At 36.0% G+C, this 23,088-nt stretch overlaps 2 protein-coding genes across 2 annotated transcripts; one reads left to right on the top strand and one right to left on the bottom strand.

Annotated features, from left to right (window-relative positions):
- Window positions 1–1,256: 1,256 nt before the first annotated feature.
- Window positions 1,257–17,902, top strand: LOC307154748 (uncharacterized protein; the record flags this gene model as incomplete). Its single annotated transcript, XM_079864837.1, has 8 exons — window positions 1,257–1,538; window positions 1,727–1,817; window positions 8,612–8,722; window positions 10,568–10,664; window positions 10,885–10,960; window positions 12,144–12,215; window positions 14,334–14,482; window positions 17,826–17,902. The coding sequence occupies 8 exons, from the start codon at window positions 1,257–1,259 to the stop codon at window positions 17,875–17,877; spliced, it is 930 nt and encodes a 309-aa protein (XP_079720963.1). The 3' UTR covers window positions 17,878–17,902.
- LOC307154603 (uncharacterized protein) lies at window positions 17,823–22,958 on the bottom strand. The gene is made up of 8 exons (XM_079864598.1): window positions 22,744–22,958; window positions 21,694–21,999; window positions 21,298–21,447; window positions 20,578–20,616; window positions 20,273–20,380; window positions 20,137–20,183; window positions 18,317–20,014; window positions 17,823–18,188 (listed from the first exon to the last, which is right to left on the bottom strand). The coding sequence occupies exons 1-7, from the start codon at window positions 22,784–22,786 to the stop codon at window positions 19,859–19,861; spliced, it is 849 nt and encodes a 282-aa protein (XP_079720724.1). The 5' UTR covers window positions 22,787–22,958; the 3' UTR covers window positions 17,823–18,188; window positions 18,317–19,858.
- Window positions 22,959–23,088: the final 130 nt, after the last annotated feature.

Below are 23,088 nucleotides of genomic sequence, written 5' to 3'. Positions count from 1 at the left end.
CTCTTCAACAGGTCAGCTCTTCAATGGAGCAATGGATGCCAACATTGGAATTTTTTTTTTTGTTTTTTTTTTGTTTTTTTTACTGTAACTGTATACAGTCAATTCTTCTGTTGTTTTGTATGTAGACCACTGTATGTCCAACTTTGTGTTGGTTGGGATGTACACTGTGTACATTGTTTTTGTGGGGAAAATAAAATATATCTGTTACCGTGTTTTTGTGTGTTTTGAGTATAAAAACAATATTCTCAAATATTTTACAACACACTTATGTATGTAAAGTCTGTAGTACAGTTTTTGCCCATTGCTTGAACACTATAGACCCATGCTTAGACTAAAGTAACACAACTTGAAGCTTTTGTTACCATACCTCAAATACATGTACCCATACCTTAGACAAAAGCGCTGCTTTGCACTCTAGTTGCAATTCTGCAACACACTTACTCCTTTATGCAACACACTTGGTCCTGCATACTACACTCTATTTCATACATAAGACACTTCGTTCAAAAATTAAATCTCAGGGTGCCATTTGGAAAACACATGTATCCAAAATACAAAACACATCGCGTAATTGCAACCACTCAAATACACACATGAAGACACTTACTTGCAAAACTGAACACCAATCAGCCAGCTACAAAAAGCCCTCAGTTTAGCCATTTCAAGAACTTTGCAAGCATGGATGGAGGGAGAGCAAGAGGAAGAGGAAGATGTGGAGGATGAGGAGGATGAGGATGATGAGGAGGATGAGGAGGATGAGAAGGACGAGGATGATGAGGAGGATGAGAAGGACGAGGAGGACGAGGATGATGAGGAGGATGAGAAGGACGAGGAGGACGAGGATGATGAGGAGGACAAGGTCAAGGTCAAGGTCGAAGAGGCCATGCACCCACCCCTATTTCTGATGATATAAGAGCAACTTTGGTGGACCATGTCATCAACCATGGCCTGACTATGAGGGAAGCTGGGCAGAGAGTCCACCCACATCTAAGCCGCTTCACAGTGGCACTTCTACTCTACTCAGATGGTATTTACAGCACTGTACTACAGTATATCACATTACCACATCATGTAAAACAACAGGGTATTGCAGGGTGCTAATGCTCCTTTTGCAGCCAAAGTGGTAGTTTTTGTGAAACATACCATGATTACTTATATTGAGATGTTTCAGTACAGTGGATGATACAGTATATACAGTAAAGTACTGTAAGAAAAAGAAGCAAACCGAGGACAATTTGTGGTTGTATTTCTCTAGAATGACTAGAAGACCTTCTGGGGGAGGACGCAAACGCCTGTTCACACAACAGCAAGAACTTGCCGTTGTGGCCCTAGTGAGGGCAGACAATGCCATCCGTCTCCACCAGCTACTACAGAAAATACTTGCAGACAGGCAAGTGTTCAACAACATCAACCATGTGAGCATCACCACCATCAGACGCATCTTGGGAAAACACAACATCACCATGAAGCAGCTCTACAGGGTCCCATTTGAGAGGAACAGTGTCAGGGTCAAAGGACTTCGAGCTGAATATGTACGGGTAAGTGTAACTGTCCTTTACATTTACAATACAGTATTGGTGAAATCCAGTAGCATCTGAATATGTACTGTACCATATCAGTACCACATGGATCCATTCGGAGAGCTACACAGGTACCTGTGTGATGGGGTGAGGGTTCTGTATGTGTAGCACTGTAGTACAGTAATATGTTTGTTTTTTTGTTACAGAGAATCTTGGCCATGGATGGAGCTGCACAGCCTCATGAATTCATTGTCATTGATGAAGCTGAATTCGACCTGAGCAAAACAAGACGACGGGGTAGTAATGTAATTGGCCAAAGGGCAATTGTGGACAATTTTTTTTTTTTTTCACAATTTTTGGTTGTTTGAAAATGTGCCTCCTGAAAATATGCCTTCTGAATAAACAGTGAAAATCAAAGACTGCAGTGTTTTATATAAAGTAGACTAGTGTGTTCCCCCTGATCTGAAAGTGTATGCATATGATGCAAGTATGTGTCATTTTGTCATCAGAGTTAAATTTTGGCAAATGAATGTTAGGTTTTGATAGCAGAGTTTAGGTTTTGATAGTAGAGTTTCAATGTGACACAGATGTGAATGGTATATTTCCCAGTGTTGTGTCATGTTTACTTGTGTGTAGAGTTTTGGCACAATGAGCGAAGTTTTGCAAAATGTGTTCAAGCAACGGGCAAAAACTGTAAGTGTAACACTGAACAAAAAAAGGCCTAAGTCATTATGATGAATGGAGAAGAAGTGTTTTCCATTCATCATAGTGTTTTACACTGAGCACATCAGTGTTCAACTGGTTCTTCATATGATGGTTTGTATGTGTCATTTGAAAACAAAATAGTCACGGGGGGTCCAATCCATTGTTCAAAACAGATCATCTGACCTTTGACCTATTTAGGCCTATACTACAGTAAAGCAGTGATTGGTTAGTGGTCAGTTAAGCAATTAGTGTTTGCACATGTGAAGAGTGTGTCTGTGTGACCTGGTTAATAAATGTAGCATTTTGATTGGTTGTGTTTGGAAAAGGAAAGCAAGTCACTTCCTGATAGATTTTTGTGTTCTAGGTAGAGAATTGTGTGTAGTGTTTTGAAAAAAGTGTTTTATGCAATTAAAAACTGAGTCAAAGGCTGAGAAATAGCTTATGGTTTTGAAGATTTGGTATGTAGTTTTGCACTTTGAGTGAGAGGTTTCAAAAATCGTGTGACATGAAAAGATTTTGTGTGTAAGCAGTTGGTAAAAACTGTAATATATATTAAAAAAATCAGGTCATATTTCTATCAGTGTAACTCTTATCCTCTCCTTTTGGCCTCTATGAGTAAAAGTACAGAAAGAATTGGTGCATTTTTTATATTTGAAGGCACACTCAAAAAAAAGATTATGTCTAAACATAAGATTTATGTATTTGAATTGCATATAGAATTTCCATCCATTTGGATTGCATAGTTTTAACATAAACCAATTAATAATCTGAATGTGATTCATATTTTTAAGTCATATATAAATTAAACGGATAAGATTTATGTAATTGTATTAATAAACTGAATGTGATTCATATATGTCAGGCATATGTAAATGAAACGGGTAAGATTTATGTAATAGTACACAGAAAAACGCCCATGTTAAATTAACACTTCTCAGTGTTCATATGTGTGCACACTACAGAGTTAAAGCGGTGTTGAAGTTAATGAGATAATTAAGTGGTGATTGAGCATTAATTATGAACACCTGCTGTTAACAAGCAGAATCACTGAAGGAAAGAGAAACACAAGAACTACAACTGACTTCAGACACAGTCTTAGATGAAATCAACTGAAGATAAAAGAAGACATTAAATCTGTGAAGATCTCAGCAGAGGAGGATTAAACAACTCCACAAACAGCATTACCAGCTTCACTTATTACTAACCAGACTGACTTTATTTCATTTCTGTTTTAATGAAATCAATAGTTGTATTTTAAAGTCACCATGATGGTGGTTAGCGTTTGCTTTAGTTGGACTCTTGACCCTTCACTGTTTAGTATTACATTTTCTCTGGCTGCTAAAATTGTGTGTGTATATAAAGCACATTTGTTGAGGCAAAAAAAGCCATGAGAAAATTAGGTCAGGTGTTGTTGGCTGTTTATTGATGATGATATCATCATCCTGTAATTGCTTGCATCTTTGATCTTATTCAGAGTCTAATGTTATGATTGTATGTGACTAACATTTAATGTTAACTGTAATGTTGTATTATAATAGAAGCCATGTTATTATGCAGTATAAGAGTAATAATGTTTGTCAAATAATATAAAGGATTTTAAAAACATTTAGTGCATTAAACTTTTTCCTCTACATTATTACTTAGCCATCAAGAATCAGTGTATGACTCTCAACAATGGTGACAATCAATGAAATGTTTCATGCTGCAGTGCATGCTGGGTACCACCAATCAAAACTCACCAATATCTCCCAGTATGCATTGCGACATTAATACATTATGCAGCTGGATTTTTTGTAGGTTGTTTTATGATCAGAGTTGATCTGATTATCGGATATTTTGTTTGATTGTCACCTTTGTTGAGATTCATATGCTGTTTCTTGATGTCTGTGTTTGTCTAAGTAATGCCATAGATTTAAGTTGTTGTGCACTAAGTTTTTAAAAACCTATTTTAAATAATAGGTATTTGATAAACAACACTGCTAGATATACTGTAGAATCAAATCACCTCTAGTTTGAATAAAACAACATTAAAACCAAAAGCCCTATATTATCAAAGCATTAGATACTGCATAATATCAGGGATTCAGGCAATTACATGATGATACCATCATCAACAAACAGCCAACATCACCTGATCTCATTTTCTCATGGCTTTCTTAGCTACAACAAATGTGCTTTATACACCCACAAGTATAGCAACCAAAGAAAAGTTTACATTAAAGAGTCAAGGGTCAAGAGTCCAACTAAAGCAAATGCTAACCACCATCATGGTGACTTTAAAATACAACTATGGATTTAATTAAAACGTAAATTAAATAAAGTCAATCTGGTAATGCTGTTTGTGGAGTTGTGTAATCCTCCTCTGCTGAGATCTTCACAGATTTAATGTCTTCTTTTCTCTTCAGTTGATTTCATCTAAGACTGTGTCTGAAGTCAGTTGTAGTTCTTGTGTTTCTCTTTCCTTCAGTGATTCTGCTTGTTAACAGCAGGTGTTCATAATTAATGCTCAATCACCACTTAATTATCTCATTAACTTCAACACCGCTTTAACTCTGTAGTGTGCACACATATGAACACTGAGAAGTGTTAATTTAACATGGGCATTTTTCTGTGTACTATTACATAAATCTTACCCGTTTCATTTACATATGCCTGACATATATGAATCACATTCAGTTTATTAATACAATTACATAAATCTTATCCGTTTAATTTATATATGACTTAAAAATATGAATCACATTCAGATTATTAATTGGTTTATGTTAAAACTATGCAATCCAAATGGATGGAAATTCTATATGCAATTCAAATACATAAATCTTATGTTTATACATAATCTTTTTTTTGAGTGCAGTATAGGTAATTTTCTGAATATGAATTTCTTTGCTCTTCTAAGTTGAGACTCATTTGCATAGAAACAGGAAGTGTTATTATAACCATTGGCAGTTCAGCTTAACACGTCGGTTCAGTCTTCAAACTCGCACTTGCTCTCTGAGTACCAGTGAAGAAAGCTGCTGCCAGCAAGAACAAGGTACGGGAGTTTTATGTGTTATTTGATAAAGAGTTTGTAAAATGTAGGGGTGTGAAATGGAAGATATTGATATTAAATTTTGAATATGTTTTTGGGTGGGTCGCTTGTAATTGAACATTGAATAGGTAATACAGGACCTTAGTGAACACCCATTTGACATCTTTACTGTTTGTCATGACAAATAAAAAACTACAGAGCCCCTAAAGGAACCTTTGCAAAAATAAAAAAATATACAGACTTTCGTATGCTCACAAGAAACTTTTCACGTGCGCACAGTTTTTTACTGTACAATACGGGTGCACTAATATGCATTAATTCATGCTAATGCACAGATAATCATATGTTAATGTATGACTCATGAAGAACTAAACCATTAATTAATGATTACTGCATCAGCAACTAATAAAGATTCTATATTGTTAATATATTAAGTAATATATGAATTGTTATTAATTAAATGTGTCATAATGTATTAATTTCTTAATAACATATTTTTTTAACTAATAGTGTAAATGAATTACCAGAATAATTAACAAATGATTAATAATTTGCAAATGTATCATTATGTTATGACTTTACTTGTTGAGGCACATGACTAATAACTAATTGTTAAGTAATATGTCATTTATGGGTTTTGACAGTTTGCACATGCAGTGAATGTAATGTCGGTGAATGTGTTTGAAGGATGGGTGAGTTGGGCTGCACACAAATATCAGCACACAGAATCTGAACTCCTGACCGCTGTTACACCGTGTTTACACTGAAAATTTGGAAAAAACAAATTTGGCTTTCATTAGGGCTGTATAAAGGCTATCCTTCTGTTATTTATTAGTTTGTCATTTTTTGAAGCGTGAGCCTCCCCTTTATATCCAAAAGTCCTTTATGTCTATGGCTCTGCTAACAATAAGCGCTGTTAGAATTGAATTAGGAAAATAAGCATTTCTCCGTAAGGATGCGTGAAATCTGACAAAATGGTAAAATAAGGGTTTTGATCTTGTGAAATATGAAATTTTAGTATCTTACTCTGCCAATCATTTTCATTAGGGACAATGTAAATATACTGGCCAAACAAAATCCAAATTTGATCATTTTTTACAACATTTAAACTTGGCACATGACAATGCACTGAACCTATTTCACGGCACGGTTTCTCAGCCACCACAGAGTTAAATTTGTTAAAGTGGACATAAGGCCTTGAAATATCACATACTGCGCTAACAAAAGACACATTTTGAGCACTTTTACTGTATCAGCCTTTTTTATGGACCCTTGAACTTGGCAAAAAGGAAAATGCACACAGTCGTAATGCGCCATCAGCTCATTTCACGGCACGGCTTCTCGGCCGCCACAGAGAATGCTTTAAAGTAGATATAAGGCTGTGATGTTAGAGATATACTGCCCTAATGAAAGCCACTTTCAGAGCAAATAGGTTTTTTAATAATTCATGCGCATCCACACTCTCATTTTCTTCTTAGTAAAACGGCAGTGACGCTCAAAGCAAATATGTTAAAGACAGTAAACATAAAACAGAACTTGTAACGCATGAGCACGAAAAAAACCAAACCATCAAACAACAAACCAAAAAATCAGTTTCTCGTGCTCATGCAAAAGTCTTTATTATGTTTATTTGCAAAGGTCCCTTTAGGGCTCCGTACAGACTGTCAAATCAGTAAAATGATGTGATACAATAATATTTTTCCCTTATAAATTCCATGTTGAAAAGAATTATCCAGAACATAACTGATCATGTGATGGTCAGATCAGATTTACAATAGAAAGTTTAGGAGTAATTTTTAGGATCATGTTCATACTCTGAGTGGTTTGAGAAGAGGTTTGTAAGTTAACAGTGGCATCTGTGTGCAAATGATGATGCTGCCACTTTAGGGTAAACATGTAGAGATTTAATATTATGATGAATATAATTTGGTGGCAGGTCAGCTGGACATGGTAAGAAACTGAAAAGCTTCTGTGTTGACTTTTATCATTAGAAAAGACACAATAATCTGATGTTACTATGAGAAAAGACAAATGGAGGGAAATGTGAAGTCTAGAGGAAAAGGCTTAAGCGTGCATGAGACACACTCTTAGCATGCGATCAATGTTCACTGTAACCACAGTCTAGCAGTTTAACTTGTTCAAACCACTCTTTATCTCCTCAGACGTTTGGGTGATAGTGAGTCAGCAAGAGTCATTCTGAGCAGCATTTGGGCATTAAATAATTATTCCTTTCTACCAACCAAAGACAATAACAAACCTTTTTAGTAGCTTTATTGCTATTCTTTAATCCAGCAAGAGTCACAGGGTTAAATATTATCTGATCGCTTTTGTGTTTGTATGTTTTCTGACACATATGGTCTAATATGGTATAATGTTATACTAGACTATCAGTGATTGTTACATACACTGCATTAACTGTAATGTTCTCTGTTAGGTTTTTGATTGTTATAATGGCAATGAAGTTCAGAATGACTCTTCCTCTCATCTTTCTGCTCATGACTTCTGGTGAGTCACTGTTATTTAAAGGGTGCTATAAGCGATGCTTTTTGTGTTTTCAAATCATGCATTAACTTAAGATGTTTAATTAAGTATCCACGGTCCACCAATCAGAAACAGTTTCAGTCTGTCAGTTATTTTGCATGTTACTAAATGGCTGAAATCGCTTAAATCACCGTTAAATGGTTGATGTGTTTGTTTTTCACAGTTCTGTGTCAGCGTGATCATTTCTGCTTTCTACAACAGCAACACCCTCAGTGTGTGTGTGTGTGTGTGTGTGTGTGTGTGTGTGTGTGTGTGTGTGTGTGTGTGTGTGTGTGTGTGTCATCTCTTCAGCAGCAAATTGTTCATATTATTGAGTTTCATTTACAAATAACTCAAAATTTGCTACTTATCTTTATTTTGTGTTTCAGGAGTTTTTGGAGAAGACTGGAATGTGACTTATGAAACTAAATCAATATGTGCTCTCAAAGGATCCTCAGTAAACATGTCTTGCACATATACACACCCTCAGGGGCATACATTGAATGATACATTTTGGATAAAGTGTGAGAAACAGAACAAAACTGAAGATATCAAAAGTTTAAAAGAATATCCAGAGTATAAAGACAGGGTTGAATACATTGAAGACAAACAAAACAAAACGGCCGTCCTCAGACTGCACAACGTCACTGAAAAAGATGAAAGAGCATATTGTTTTAGATTCATAACTGATAAAGACAGATGGATTGGTAAACCAGGAATTCAACTTCATGTTTCTGGTTAAAAAGTTAAAAAGCACTTCCGTCCTTCATTTCCATTATTTATTTAACAAAAAGTTGTTAGTTAGGACATGGTTAGACAGATGTGTTTCCTCCAGGCCTTCAGGTTCAGGCTCCACAGCTGGTGCTGGAGAAAGAAACGCTCAATCTGACATGTAGAACCACCTGCAATCACTCACATGAAGTTGTCCCTCCACCCAGCGCAAAACGTAGGCAAAATAGTCATATTTACAGTTTCATATTTCAAATAAAAATGGAATCATCACAGAAAATACTCCCAGCACACAAATCCACCGGGTTGAAATGTTCATATTACATACCCGTAATCTTAATATTGAATGTCGTTTCCTGAATGATAACTGATCATAATTCTATAATTAATTGATGATAAATCTTTATTCGTTTTTTTGTTTTGGTTTTGTAAAGAAATAATTGTAAAAAGAAATAAAGAGAAATAAGAAATGGTTAAAAAATTTTATAAGAAAATGAAAATAAAGTTAATGTTTTATTTATTTCTCTTGTCTGCGGAGGCGCGACCCCATCCATTGTTTCCTGATAATATCAGAAAGAACTTGATATACTCTGTCATTTTTTTGTCATAGCCTGCAGATAAAAGTAAGACATTATTCAAAAGCATCTACTTTTATTTGCATATACTCATTATAGCAACAAAATATTACCAAATGCTTTTGGAAAATTAAAACAGTTATAAAGAAATTCAAAGAGATATATGATACAGTTATAAAATGAATTAAAAGAGTAAAAAGATGACACATAGATAAACTTCTCGTCTTTCAAATCACCAGTGTTTCATATTTTTCACAACTCCCCGTTTTACTCTGAGATTTTCCCATGGTGATTACACGGTGTCTGTGGGGTTATTTTGGCGCACCAAAGAAATCTATTGACGTCTGCGATGGACCCGATTTTCCCCTAAAATCGGACAGGAGGAGCTCTAGGACTGACTCACGGGGTAACCTCGGGTTCACTGCACCATCAGTCATAAGGGAACGAGAAAGCTTGAAATGTCTACATAATTTTCTGATTATGTAATACATATGAAACCACAGGTAGCCTCAGTTGACACGTTCCTGTCTGAGCTCATTATCATACGTGAAGCATAGGCTATGGTAATCATCCATGTGAACATCATGTAAACGTCCCCATCACCTCCATAAAACAAAGCACCCAGCTTCATCAGATTATTTACTTTTTTCATTTACTTTTACTTTTTTTTTTACTTTTTTATTCATTAATGCTCAAAATTCATAAATATTTAGATCAGTTCTGAAAAGAAACACAGGAGAAACAGTCATTTTACAGCTATTACGTGTTGATTCATTTTTTAAAATTACTCGTACTTAAGCAGTGCACAAAATGTCTGAGAAAAAACTAATACAAATACTGATCGCCATAATGGTGACTTCAAACCTTTTTTTTTTTTTTTTTTTTTTTTTTTAAACTTACACAACACAATACACAAAACCAGGATTGTGACAGTTAAACTTGAGGTGTTCCTTTTGTCGACTTGCTTTCTTTCAAATACGTCAGGATTTGTATTTCTTTTGGGAATTGATTTATCCTAGGCCTCATTGATCTGAGCTGATATTGACACACACACACACACACACACACACACACACACACACACACACACACACATTCTTTTACGCCTCTTTATCCTCAGATCAATGAGGCCTATGATCAATCAGTTTCAAAAATAAATGCAAAACCTGTCCTACTTGAAAGAAAATAAGTTGACAACAAGATTAAACCCAGACAGCAACATAGTGCTGGCCCAGATCCGGCCCACATCTGGTAAGTGTGGATTTCACGTGTGGATTCCAAATGTGGGCCGGATCTGGGCCAACATGTTGCTGTCTGGGAATCTAATATTTGGTTATAATATAGCATAACCAGTGATTTACTGTAAAAGCGGCCGGTCATTTTTGACTCGGGAACACAAAAGGTGTGACAGGGTTTTCAACACAGCACAAGGGTTAAAGACTTTAATAGAAATAAATTATGCCAATGTTCCCTTTCTTTTACATTAGATGTCTGGAGAATCTTGTATATCATTGGTTTGTGTGCCATTACTGCAACTGTGGCTTTATTTGGCTTGTTCCTCATCATCATCATTGTATGCAGAAGGTCAGTGAGCAGTATATACTGTTTATAATTCATATAGTATAATTCATATTCTGACTTTTGATCATTTGACTCAAATCCTACTTGAATTTGTTTTGTAGATATTTTTAGTTCAATGAAAAAATGTTTTTGTCATTGTATGAAGGTTAACCAATTACAGAGCCACTTTTTGCAGTATAAAGTAACTTTTATATATGCATTAATACTTATACTTTAATAAAAGGAAGAAGATCAGAAATAATGACCCTAAGGACAGTGACAATCATTTAAATGACTCACAGGACATTGAGCAAAAAAAGGTAGGTCAAAGTTAAATGACTTCATATTTCACTAGTCATACTTCATAGACTGAATGCATGTAAAAAGCAGAACACAAAGATATTTTGGGGAAAAAAAGTTCTCCATCACTGTGACGTGTTCATTTAACACAGTTGTTATTGATCACTGATGTGAAATACAGAGATATTAAAGCTTTTAACAGTTATTTAAAAATGTATAACTTCTTAAATGGTGACATATTTCCCATGAAATGTCTTGATGAGGTTTTGGTTGCTCACCCGCACTTTTAGAAATGGGTGATTCTGTCTCACGCATTTTTTTTGACCCAGCGCCAATATTTCCGCCCGTGTTTCTCTGATTTACTTAGACTTGAGTGAACTAACATTCAGCCAATCACAGCGCGAATCATCTCTTGGGCGTGTCTGCCATGATGAGCTTCAAATCTCTTGTTGCTCTTGCGAATTTTCGTTCGTTTAGTCACTTTGCTGTTTGGCCGTCTGGGGTAAAATGCACCCCAGAAAAAAGCAGAGGACGATTACATCCTTTTTTCAAACACACACTGTAAGTACGTGTTACAGTATGTCGCGATGACATGAATCATGCGTAAAGTTTCCTTGTTATGATTTAACCTACTGTAAGACGTGTAAGACAACAGAACCCGTATGGACCTCGTCACGTTGCGCCGGATTGTGCCGAGTGTGTGTTAAATGCTCTCCTACTTGTCGCTTTGGATAAAAGCGTCTGTTAAATGAGACATAACAGATTATTCCCAGCAGGCACACAACGTCATAAGACGTTGATATTTGGTTAAATTTCGGTTGTGACGTCGGGTGACCAAAATTCGATGTAAATTCAACATCTAATGTCAATGTTAAATTGATGTCCAATACCGACGTCAGCTGACGTTGAGATTTTGTTGTTTTTACGTAACCAAAATCCAACGTTAAGTCAACGTAAAATTGATTTGACTTCAATACGATTTTCATTTTCAACCAAAATGCAATGTCTGTCCGATGTCATGTCCAACGTCAACTTAACGTTATAGACGTCTGGTACCTGCTGGGTTGGGCTGTCTTTTGTTGCCTACGTGCTGCTCGCATCCTTTCACAATAAATCAAATTTGTTTTGCGCCGAATATCTTATCATACTTTATCAAATTTTAGTCTTTTAATTTATTACTGCTATGTCCTAACTGGTCTGTAGGAAAGGCAGGCTGTGACGTCACTGACAGAGAGAGGGGAGGACAGTTGCTCGACCTCTCCAGAATGTGTACAGGTGAGATTTGTATATAAAAAAGCGGATTGACAATTTTAAGGCAGTGTTTTCTTAATTGGGACTACTTGCCATTATTTTAAGGAATTACACATCAATTTAATTCCTTAAATCAATTTAATTCCATAAAACAAAATATAACATTTTTTATTTTATATTCAAACTGTTGAATAAAATTAGTTTTATGTATAAAGGCAGTGTGTTCCAATAGTGTTAAGTAATGTATTATGCTACTTATGGGTTGCTAAATATAAATCTAAATGAAAAAACTTGTGAAGTTGTGTTTAACTGTGGAAATGGCAAATGAGTCAATAAATGAGTGATCCCTGCCACCTATATGCTGTTTATATCGGTTTTTAGGATGTTTGAGGAAGGGAAGGAAAAAGAGAGAGAGGGAGATGAGGGAAAAAGTGAGGAACCATGTGAGAACCGAAGAGAAGAGAGAACTGATTTGATGAACAGGGAAGAATGTGCAGACTCTGACAAAATCTAAATCTAAAGTAAATATATAAGGGTCAAGAGCCCAACTAAAGCAAACACCGATCACCATAATGGTAACTTACAATTTGTGATTTTCTCCTTCAGTGATTCTGCTTGTTATCATCAGGTGTCTTCAATAATGGTCAATCATCACTCAATTAATCACTTAATTATCTCATTAACTTTAACACTCTTGAGTGTTAATTTAACACTCATATTTTAACACTTTACACTCTTGAGTGTGGACTCATATATACTCCCAGGAGTGTTAATTTAACACTGGAGTTTTTGCTGTGTACTTTGGGCTAAGGTAAAACGTTGAGTTGGAAAAAAATAAAATTTTGGTTTGACATTAAATCAAAATTTATGGTTTTAACTAAATCATAAATACAATTTGAGAAAATCTAAAAAAAATTAGCTGTAACAAATGACATCAATTTTTTTTAAGGTAATCCGAAGTATAATTTTTTTCAGTGTACACCAAAGCATCAGAAATGTGCCATATCCTTGATCTCTCTCCAATTGCACTACCCCGTACTCATAATCCTCCTAAACGTCTAACTGGTCAGGCTTGTGCACATGTGCATTCATCTCCATCTGAATATTACAAAACGGAGTTTTACAAAGTGCTTGATGTTGTGGATATGTAGTTCAGAGAACGTTTTGAGCAGGAAGGGTTGCTGATGCTAAGGAATCTGGAAAACATCCTCATAACAGGGATGGTTGATGATAATGTGGTACAAATGTACCCAGAACTGGACAAATACCCCTTAACACACAATTGCCAATGTTCAGATCAAAGCATAACATGCAGTCCAGCAGTGAAGCAGCAAGCATCCTTCAGGGGATGTGTCCAGAAGTCCGTAGTCTTTTTGATCAGGTGGAAACACTTGTCAGACTGCTTCTTGTCACTCCCGTGTCCTCAGCAGAAGCTGAGAGAAGTTTAAGTGGTCTCAGGAGGCTAAAAACATGGCTTCTTAGTACCATGACACAAACACAGCTGAATAGTGTTGCTGTGTGTCATATACAAAAGGAAAAACTTGATCAATTAGCGAGAAAATTATTGCTCAACAATTTGTGGCCTGCAAGGAAAGCCGAAAAATTCAGTTTGGAAGTTTTGATTAAAAATCTCACTTCAATTTTGATAATATTAAAACCTTGTAAATGCATTGATTTAGGTTTTATTGATATATGTTTATAAAACGTCTGTTGTATAAAATTACTGTAGATGTAATCTGTATACTCATTGAACACTTTTTTTGTCCAACTGTTAAGAAGTAAGATAAAAGTTATTGTTCAAGTGTAGTGTAACTGAAATTTTGTAAAAATCATAAAATATCTTTATTTCATAAAAATAAAGTATAGATGTCCACAGTGATCTGAAAGTATTTTTAATTTTTTTTTATTTTGAGTATAATTTCACAAAAATAGGTTGCTGTAAGCTATCATGGCATGTTCCCAAAATTGCCACTAGGGTGCTGTAAAATGCCAATTGCTATTCTATCTATTCAATCTAGAATGTATTATTATGAACATCACCTTTGGGTCACATCACCATACAGCTTTTGCCCCCCCCCCCCCCCCCAACCCACCCACCCACCCCACGTTAATATAAAGGTTATGCACTGATTCTATTTGCAGACATCTGCAGGAAAGGCCTCTGAATCTGGAGGTGAAGACATGGTCCTCTATGCTTCTGTCAAACATCACAGAAAGAAAGCAAAGAAACCTGAAGAGGATTGTATCCAGTATGCCAGCATTACAGTTCACCGTCCGGCTGCTAAAGCCAAGTGAGACATTATAACTTCTACTTTTACATTTACGACCTTATGACATTTATGTAAAATAAGTGTCTGTTTCTTCATAAAAGCCAATCCTTGTGTAGCAGTACTAAAAAATAGGTATAACCCAGCTGGCATTTTAACGTAGAGTCAGCGTTGAATCAACGTCAGGTGTCAGTGTTGGATAACCGTTGGATTTTGTTTAGATTTTGCAAATCTAATCAACGTTGAAATAGCAACGTCATTCCAACGTCAATCTAATCAACGTTGAAATAGCAACGTCATTCCAACGTCAATCTAATCAACGTTGAAATAGCAACGTCATTCCAACGTCAATCTAATCAACGTTGAAATAGCAACGTCATTCCAACGTCAATCTAATCAACGTTGAAATAGCAATGTCATTCCAATGTCACGTTTCTCAACATAGGTGAATTCGCCAACGTTGAATCAATATTGATTTTAGTTTAGATTTTGCAAATCTAATCAACGTTGAAATAGCAATGTCATTACAACGTCAATCTAATCAACGTTGAACAGTCAGCTAGGAAGAAGCCAATTGGTCAAAGCAAGACCAGGAAGAAGATTAATAAAGACATTTCACTGACATAAGAAACATGCTTTATTGCATGGCTGCAAGTGTGCCAACATTTCACACAACATCATTTTACACGTGTCGAACTTTAACCTTTAGAAAAATGGCCCAAACATTGGGCAACATTGAACACGGCTGGTTAAATCTTCTCTTCTTGTTACTTCTTTCTGCCACCGCCACCTATCCTCTCTGGTGCATATTTCAAGTATTTGACCATGTATTCGTCTGCTTTTGTTGTAGTTGTATCAAATGAGCTCAAGACAGCGTCTGATGAGGGGGGGAAAAACAGATCAGTATTAGCAAACGTTAACCTCTCAAATTAAAATATTTTGCAAATATCAACTTTTGTGGAATTGCCAATTGTTTCAAGTATATAAATTAGTATTGATCAATGTGCAAGGTCATTGATAATCATGTGCTTGGGCAAGCAACAAAAGGCAGTTGGTAGTAACCAGTGCTGCCGGTAGAGAAGTTAGTCTAGAGCCCAGAATGGAGTACTGTATATAATATTTGAGCATGCTCTGTAGAGTCCTCCAACTAAAATGATTTCTTCATTTCTTATGAATTATTATTCTGCTTACTATATTCAATTATTTAAAACACTGTTACAAAACTACTATGTTAAAGCAAACTCACCACAGATTATCTTGTAGAGACGGGTCTTCATGAAGGCAACCTTCCCACTTCTTCCTCTGAGGCTCATTATGGCCATCATTTTATTTGTCATAGTTCTGCCATGGTTAAACAGATTTATATTAGAAGATTATATTGCAATCAAGTTCATTATGAAAATGTAGCAGAGAGTGAGTAAGTGGGTGTGTGGGGGGAGTGCATGACAGTATATGACAGGGAACATCACTGTAAACTAATGCAAAAAAGGAACATAAAGTTACTTACGCAGCCATTGACTTCTTCACATGGTCTGCAGCATCAACGCCTCCCAACATCTTCAGATGTTTACTCGGAAAAGAACAAGAAACAAGAAATTAAAATTATAACCAGAAAATGTGGTCAGAGTCAGACCTCCACAAAGCAGGCACATGATGAGGACGAGGAGTTTGTAGTGGTCACCAAAGTGAACAAGCCAATTGTCATAATGAAACTTTGCCAGCACTTTACAAGATTAATTATTTAAAACTTACCAGTTCTACTCCCTCATTCTTGTCCTCCAAGCGATTCTCTAAAGCTTCAAGCTCTTCTTCAGTGTTTGCCGGCTTCACTTCATAACTTGTTCCAGCAGAGCTCTTTTCCCGCTGTCTTCCCGTAAAGTATTTTCCTATAAAATATCCCGAAAAATGAAAATTTCAACATTCATCTTTCTGTTGCTATCCCTCTGCTGACAGCAAAAATTCGTACTACAAAACTGCAGCATTAACTATGCGAGTTGTGAAGCTAGGTCTAACGTGACTTTGCTTACAGATTGGCATGAAATCGTGCTCTCACAACAACCACGCTGTTATCTTAAAAAGGCCAATATCACGCTAAGGTTGACTTCAAGTAAGCAAAACGATGCTTTGAAAACATCTGTTTCGCTGAAAGGGCAAGGGGGTAGAAACAGGACAACAGTGCAGAGACTGACAGGTCCGATGGAAGGGCTAACATTAATGTTATGAGAGTAAGGTATTAAAATACGGGATATTTTACAGGAAAATTTGTCCACATACTGGTCCCTGGTTTCCCCATTTAACGTATCCCGGTAAATTCCACATCCTTTTCGGGATTCTAGCATCTTTTTTCTTTCTTTTCTTCTCCCTACTCTGTTTCTCCTCGTTCGACTTGCTGTATGTTTACATTCGCGAGGCCATCAACATGGTCGCCACGCCAAGTATGACGTCACGACGCCCATATTAATATATGTGACAGAGTCAGGCACACACAACATTTATTTAGGAATTTTCTAGTTATAAAATGTGACTTCAAAAACTTTGCTTACCGTTTGAGATGTTACCACCAAATTCATTCCGAACCCGTCCAGGTCAGAATCTGCCTGACGATGACGACACAGACCCACTTCGCGCATGCGCAATCGGGTGTTGTCTGGAACCGTCAGAGCCAATAGAATCACAGTTGTGTGATGGACAACCGCCGTCCTCCAATCAAGCTCTTGTGTTGAACGATATTCCAAAATGATCAATCAGACTGGAGTTGCTCTCAAAGTATGCCAGGAGATGTAGAAAGCGTCTCAATTCTCTTTTGGCTGATGTGTATTTATTTTTATTTTTTATTCCTTATGAAAACATGAATTGTATCTAAATGATGTATTACAAGATCAATTTCTTTTTTCGGCAAATTGTAACAAATGTGTTATGCAATAAAAAAAAATAAAAAAAAAAGATGTAACGTTAGAAAGCGCTTTTATCACGACTCAACAAACGTTTAATTCAGAGTTGATCTTTCAACGTTGTATCATTATTCATGTATCAGCACTTTTTCAACAGTTAATTGATCAGCATTGTTTGGATGTTGGAACAACGTTATTTTTCTACTGATATATTTCAACAAAATGTTTAAAAGTCATGGTTGTAAAAATAATGTTGATTTGACGTACAACTCAAATTTTATTTATATTTCTATGTTGAATCCACAGTGAGTTAACAACACCATTTCAACCATTTGGTGTTCAACATTGTTTTGACGTTGAATTAATGTTTTTCCATAAACTGACATTATTTCAACCACATTTAAACGTTTAAGGTCAGTCGAATGCCAGCTGGGAAATGTCAGCATATATTCTTCTTTTTATTTATTTTTTTACAGATCTTCTGCGGATCAAGAGCAGGACTCTGTGATTTACAGCGGCATCAAATGATCTAGATTTTTATTTTGACCACCTGAAAAATCTAAACATCCTCATGTCATTAAAAATAACATATTTTTTGCTTTAGCATTTGTATTACCATGTTTACTTTTTGAGTGCATTCCATAAGTATCTTCACTTGTGTTTAATCCAAAAAGTGTTAAAACTCTGATGGATGTTTCTTAAGCTTTGCAATGGTGAGTAATTTTAATGTTATATTGAGTGCTAAATGTTGCTGTAAGCTGATCATCTGTCAGGACAAGTCAACATGCCGCTTTTTTGTATTTTAGTTCGGTCATTAAAATTACTAAATTGAAAAAATACTGTTAAAGGTATAGCGGAGGATCTTTCCGAATTTTAGATAAGACCCGCCCTCTCCACTTTTTGAAAAGTTTGATTGATTCACCAGAATGATTGACAATTAAAGTAAGTAAAAAATCCTCCGCTATACCTTTAAGTTAACTCCTTTTTGTCACAGAAGATACAAAATTAAGGACTTTTTTAATGAGAATTAGAGGCCTCAATTATGGGAGTAAAAGTTTAGAGACACGACATGCGCATCTACAAAGTGTTGCAGTAACAATTAGAGCTTTTTATAGGTAATTATTTCAGTAATCTCTATTTGAGGTGGTCAAGGACTTTCATTCATTATCAAGGAGAACCGTGACGAGATTGACGGCAACCATATGCAAATGACAATCACAGCGAAGCCATGGAAGTGCAGAAATCACAAGCTTTTATTGAAAATTCATGAAATGTTGTTTTATTGCTGCAAATCTCAACGCCACATAGGTATATCTTAAAACTCTTATGCCTTAAAACCATTTCTCATGGCTGTAAAGAGGAAAATGTTTTTTTTTTTTTTTTTTTTTTAATATGTCAGTTTCTCTGGTTTGCCATGACACGTAAAAAAAGACAAATATATGAAATAGTTGAAATGTGAAATTCCTCACCAGCAGACGATTCCACGTGTTTACATAGATTATGGATCCTACTTCAATCATATTCCATTCATTTATGTGGCCTGTATAACTGTCATTGTTTTCTTGAAATTCTCAGAATTGCTGATAAGTAGAGTAAGCATGTTTTTATTTTATGTATTTGTGATTTCATTACAAATCTCAGTATACATTTGAAATGTACAGTTTTGTCATGAGCTATGTTTGTTTTAGAGGTTGTGAAATCAACTTATGCTCAAAATTGGAATATCACATAAAATTTGTGAATAAAGTAGCATTTCCATCTCATGTCCTGTGAAACTGGCACAAAATATCTGTAATAAAATTGGAAGTTGCTGCAATCGTGAAAGAAACTGTGGCTCTTTTTTCCTCCATCATAAATGAGTTGTGTTCAGAGCGTCAGACAAAACACAATAAACTCTGTCATGTTCTCTGGTGTTCAGATGCTGGTGTTTGTGAACAATCATGTGAGTCGCTTCTGGAGGAATTAAACCAAATCATTCTGATCACAGACTTTGACTCAGGCATTTCAGAACCATCAAACTAACATTTGAGATGCTTAGTCCAGTCATCCAATCAGAGCCTCTTTTGAGGCAGTCACATGGACTTTGTTGCTCATCAAACGATTTATTTAACAAACGTGTTTAGTTTAAAAGTAGTTTAAGCATATGTCTTATTATCGGATAAAATCCACCTCAAATGAGCGCATACATTATCATGCACATTTTAAGAATGTATGCACATCTAATTTTTTAACGTGATATCCCAAAATGCGCATAAAAGTAGGTGTATGGAAACATATTGTCGGTATCTGAAGTGGAACAAATACTGAATTTGGTGCCATTTTCTCAGCTGGAGGGACAGAAAAATATATTGCATTTGGAGCAGAAGTGACATATTTTTGAAAAAAAGTATTTTTTTTCCCATATACTGTTCAGAAATTAATGTTAATGTCCAGACAAATTGTCCTGACACACTTGTTTCAGGCTTGTAATGTAGAACATGTTGAGTGAGGATAGTGGAGTGCATTTTTTTTATATATTGCCATAGACAGCATCTTCCTGGCTAGTGTTGAAGTGTAGGTTCTGATAGATTGGATCTGATTGGCTCTTGTCCTTTGACTTGTTATTGGATTTCTTTAGGGTGGCGTAGGGTCTGCCATCAGGAGCGTTCGCATAAACACCGATGGCCTGAATCACAAACACAAACCGTTATTCAATTGCTAATCAGCCGTTGAAATGGTTTATAAAGAAAGCAGAAGTTGTGTGTTTGTGGTGTCTCGGATCTTATGATGTTCCTGTGTGCCACTCACCTCCTCGAACTGACGCTCATTGTATATAGATCTAGTTGTAAAATATCCTGAAATAAAACAAAGAATATGGATTTTTTTTCTGTTTTTTTTTATTTTTATTTTTATTTTTTTATGTCATATTTGAATATTTACACACTTGATTGCTTGACCCTCTTTCTCCACTGACAAGTGACCAGTCCAACTGAAGATATGATCAACATAACAACCAGTCCAATAGAAGCATAGAGAATAAGATACACAGGCACTGGGAATATATGGACAGATAAGGTGTAATTAAAAGTAAAAGTTAATTTTTCATGACACCTTTATATCATATAGAGGACTTTTGGGTCATAACATTTTTATTTGCATATATAGTGACGAAAGAAAATGGAAACAGTTTGCATAACTTAAATAAGACACGTAAAATGTCGATCTATCTATAAAGGGGCTGCAACTCACGTGCTTTTTTGCCAGCTGGACCAGATGATTTGACAAAACCTTTAAAAGGAGGAGACAGCAACATCTGTTAAGCCTTAAAGTGGACCAATTATGCTAAATTTGTTTGAACATAAATGTGTGTCAACAACCACCCTATAATGGTAAAAAATCCACCCACTCCTTTCCTATTAATCCCCATAAATCAGTGTCTCAAAAGCTGTTCCAGGTTTCTGCCTTCTGTGATGTCACAGTAGGGCAAGCCCCGCCCATGATTGATGACGATCTCTTCCCTATTAGCATAGATCCCGCCCTGAGTGAGCCGCACACAGTCCAGCATGTTTATATCATCGCTACAGCAGCTAGTGATACAATTCTCAAAAATAGGTCATTGCCATACTGTTCATCATCCACCTTAATATCCAGAACATGTAAGTATCAGACTTTATATTTTGGTAATGTTTGCAAATTGCCTTTCTGAATGTGCTTGTTAGCACGCTGTATAGCTAATGTGGCTAAAGTTACCATTGTCTCTGACTGTATTCACAGAGACCAGAGCTATGTCGTGATTTTTAACCCGGAAACGCTCAAAATCTGTATAATTCATAAACGCACATTTATAATTAGGCATGCTATAATATATGATCTGTGGCGTATTTTGAGCTGAAACTTCACAGACACACTCTGTGGACAAATGACAGATTGAGGTAAGATAGAAATGCAGGCATTAAAATGTTTGTCTACCTGTTGATGTCAGTGAGCGTGCACTGTCCTTAGTGGTTGAAGATATGGAAGCTGAGTGTCTTGGTGTAGTCGGTTCAGCAATTGTCCATGGATTTGTTTGTGTTTCCGTCGTCTTAAGATGAGTCACTTCTTCCAAGTTCTTTGTGTTGTCTGTTTGTAAGTTTTAGAGATATTGTCAAAGACACATCTGTATTTCTGGGATCATCCTAAAGAACAGTTTTGTTGCCTAAATAGCTTATTTAGCCATTTAATATGAATCAAACAGTTGTACTGCAAACCTTCATTGCTGTCTCACACAGGTAAAATTAGGATTAAGGATAAGATTTGAGTATGTGGCAGCCATTGATAGCTTGGCAAAGTAATGTAATGCATAATCATGTTGCCTGTCATTATTACCTTTAGATACTGTTAGATGGATTTCCTGATATGTGTCTAGTCCAATTCTCTGCACTCCACACCAGTAAATCCCAGAGTCGGAGTCCTGTAGATCAGTGATGGTCACGGTGAACGTTCCTGTCCCAGAATCCTCTAGTTTGTATCTCCCTTTAGGTGACCGGTCAGATTTAACTAAAATATCTCTGTCTTTACATGGATCTCTGCAGAAATACTTTATGTTGGTTGAAGCCCATCCGTGAGAACAAGAAATGGTGACGTATCTTCCGATATATCCAGAAATTCGACCAGTAGTTGAAGTCTTAAATTCTGTTTAAGGAAAATAGGGTTTTTACTGATCAGTTCCTCTTCGAGACGCTTCGGTTTCAGTTATTCAATTGCAAATGTAACTTACTGTTACTCTTACTGCCTATTACTGTACTTATTGTCAACATTATAATAGGAAGCATCAGTGCTTAACAGCCACTGCATTTATTTACTTTAAATGTATTATATTTCCAGCACAAATGCAAACAGATATTATTTGAGAAATTATTTGTTCAGAGTGATCTGACTAAACATATACTTATATATATATGACCTTTCTCTCTGTGTTAACTGTAGTATTTTATACAGTTGATCAGGTGGTGTTGGATGAGTTTTGACATAATCATGATTTGACCTGAATCACCGAGCTAATTTATTGCCCAATCTCTGAGTTAGGTTTACCTGTTTGATTACAGCACCCTTGTGATTCTACAGCATTAGATCCAGCATTTTCAATATAATCCAAAGGATTTCTTAAAAGTTATATATATAAAAAAAAAACTCCCAGGAGAATTAATTTAACACTGGATTTTTTGCTGTGTAGTTAAGTGATTTTAGATGCACATAGAAAAAATGTCTGGCGAGTTTGTGGCCATCTGATTGGCCTTTATAGCCTTTATTGGCTGTCAACAGTTGGCGCCCGATCAATTGGAGCACACTTACTCTTATTTGCTTTCATGGTGCTCAGCAAACTGAATGATTCCCATAGACAGTAGAGTTTCTATCACACATCTATTGAGAACTTACCTGACAGAAACATCCAGAGCCAGAGAACACTGAAGAACTTCATTTTGAGTAGGGATCCTATTATGGATGGTTTAGTCCAGTTTTAGCTTTCTAAGCGTTAATATTGGCATTAGGATCTCTTATACCATCAAGAGCAGTAGTAAACATGTATGCCTGTATCCTCCTGTGCACTCACATTCTCACATGTATGCTGGTTTCAAGACACCCACACACTCCTATCCAGAACCTGACCACTTCCTCTTGATTAACTTTTGGTTTGAATGGACATTCCCCTTTTATGCAGGTCCAGGGTAAGGTCACAGGAAGCCAGAAATTATTAAAACAGTCTTAAAGGGATAGTTCACT

This window comes from Squalius cephalus (assembly GCF_949319135.1).
Source record: "Squalius cephalus genome assembly, chromosome: 2".
Lineage (NCBI taxonomy): Eukaryota > Metazoa > Chordata > Actinopteri > Cypriniformes > Leuciscidae > Squalius > Squalius cephalus.
Note: the sequence above shows the minus strand (reverse complement) of the source record. Positions and strands in the feature narration are given on the sequence as shown.

Excerpts from the sequence above, each read along its gene's own strand:
- LOC307154603 (XM_079864598.1), bottom strand. The coding sequence starts at position 22,786 with ATGAAGTTCTTCAGTGTTCTCTGGCTCTGGATGTTTCTGTCAG. Across the intron at positions 22,000-22,743 it reads GCTCTGGATGTTTCTGTCAG|AATTTAAGACTTCAACTACT; the intron begins GTAAGTTCTCAA and ends TTCCTTAAACAG. Across the intron at positions 20,617-21,297 it reads ACGCTCACTGACATCAACAG|GTTTTGTCAAATCATCTGGT; the intron begins GTAGACAAACAT and ends CTCCTTTTAAAG.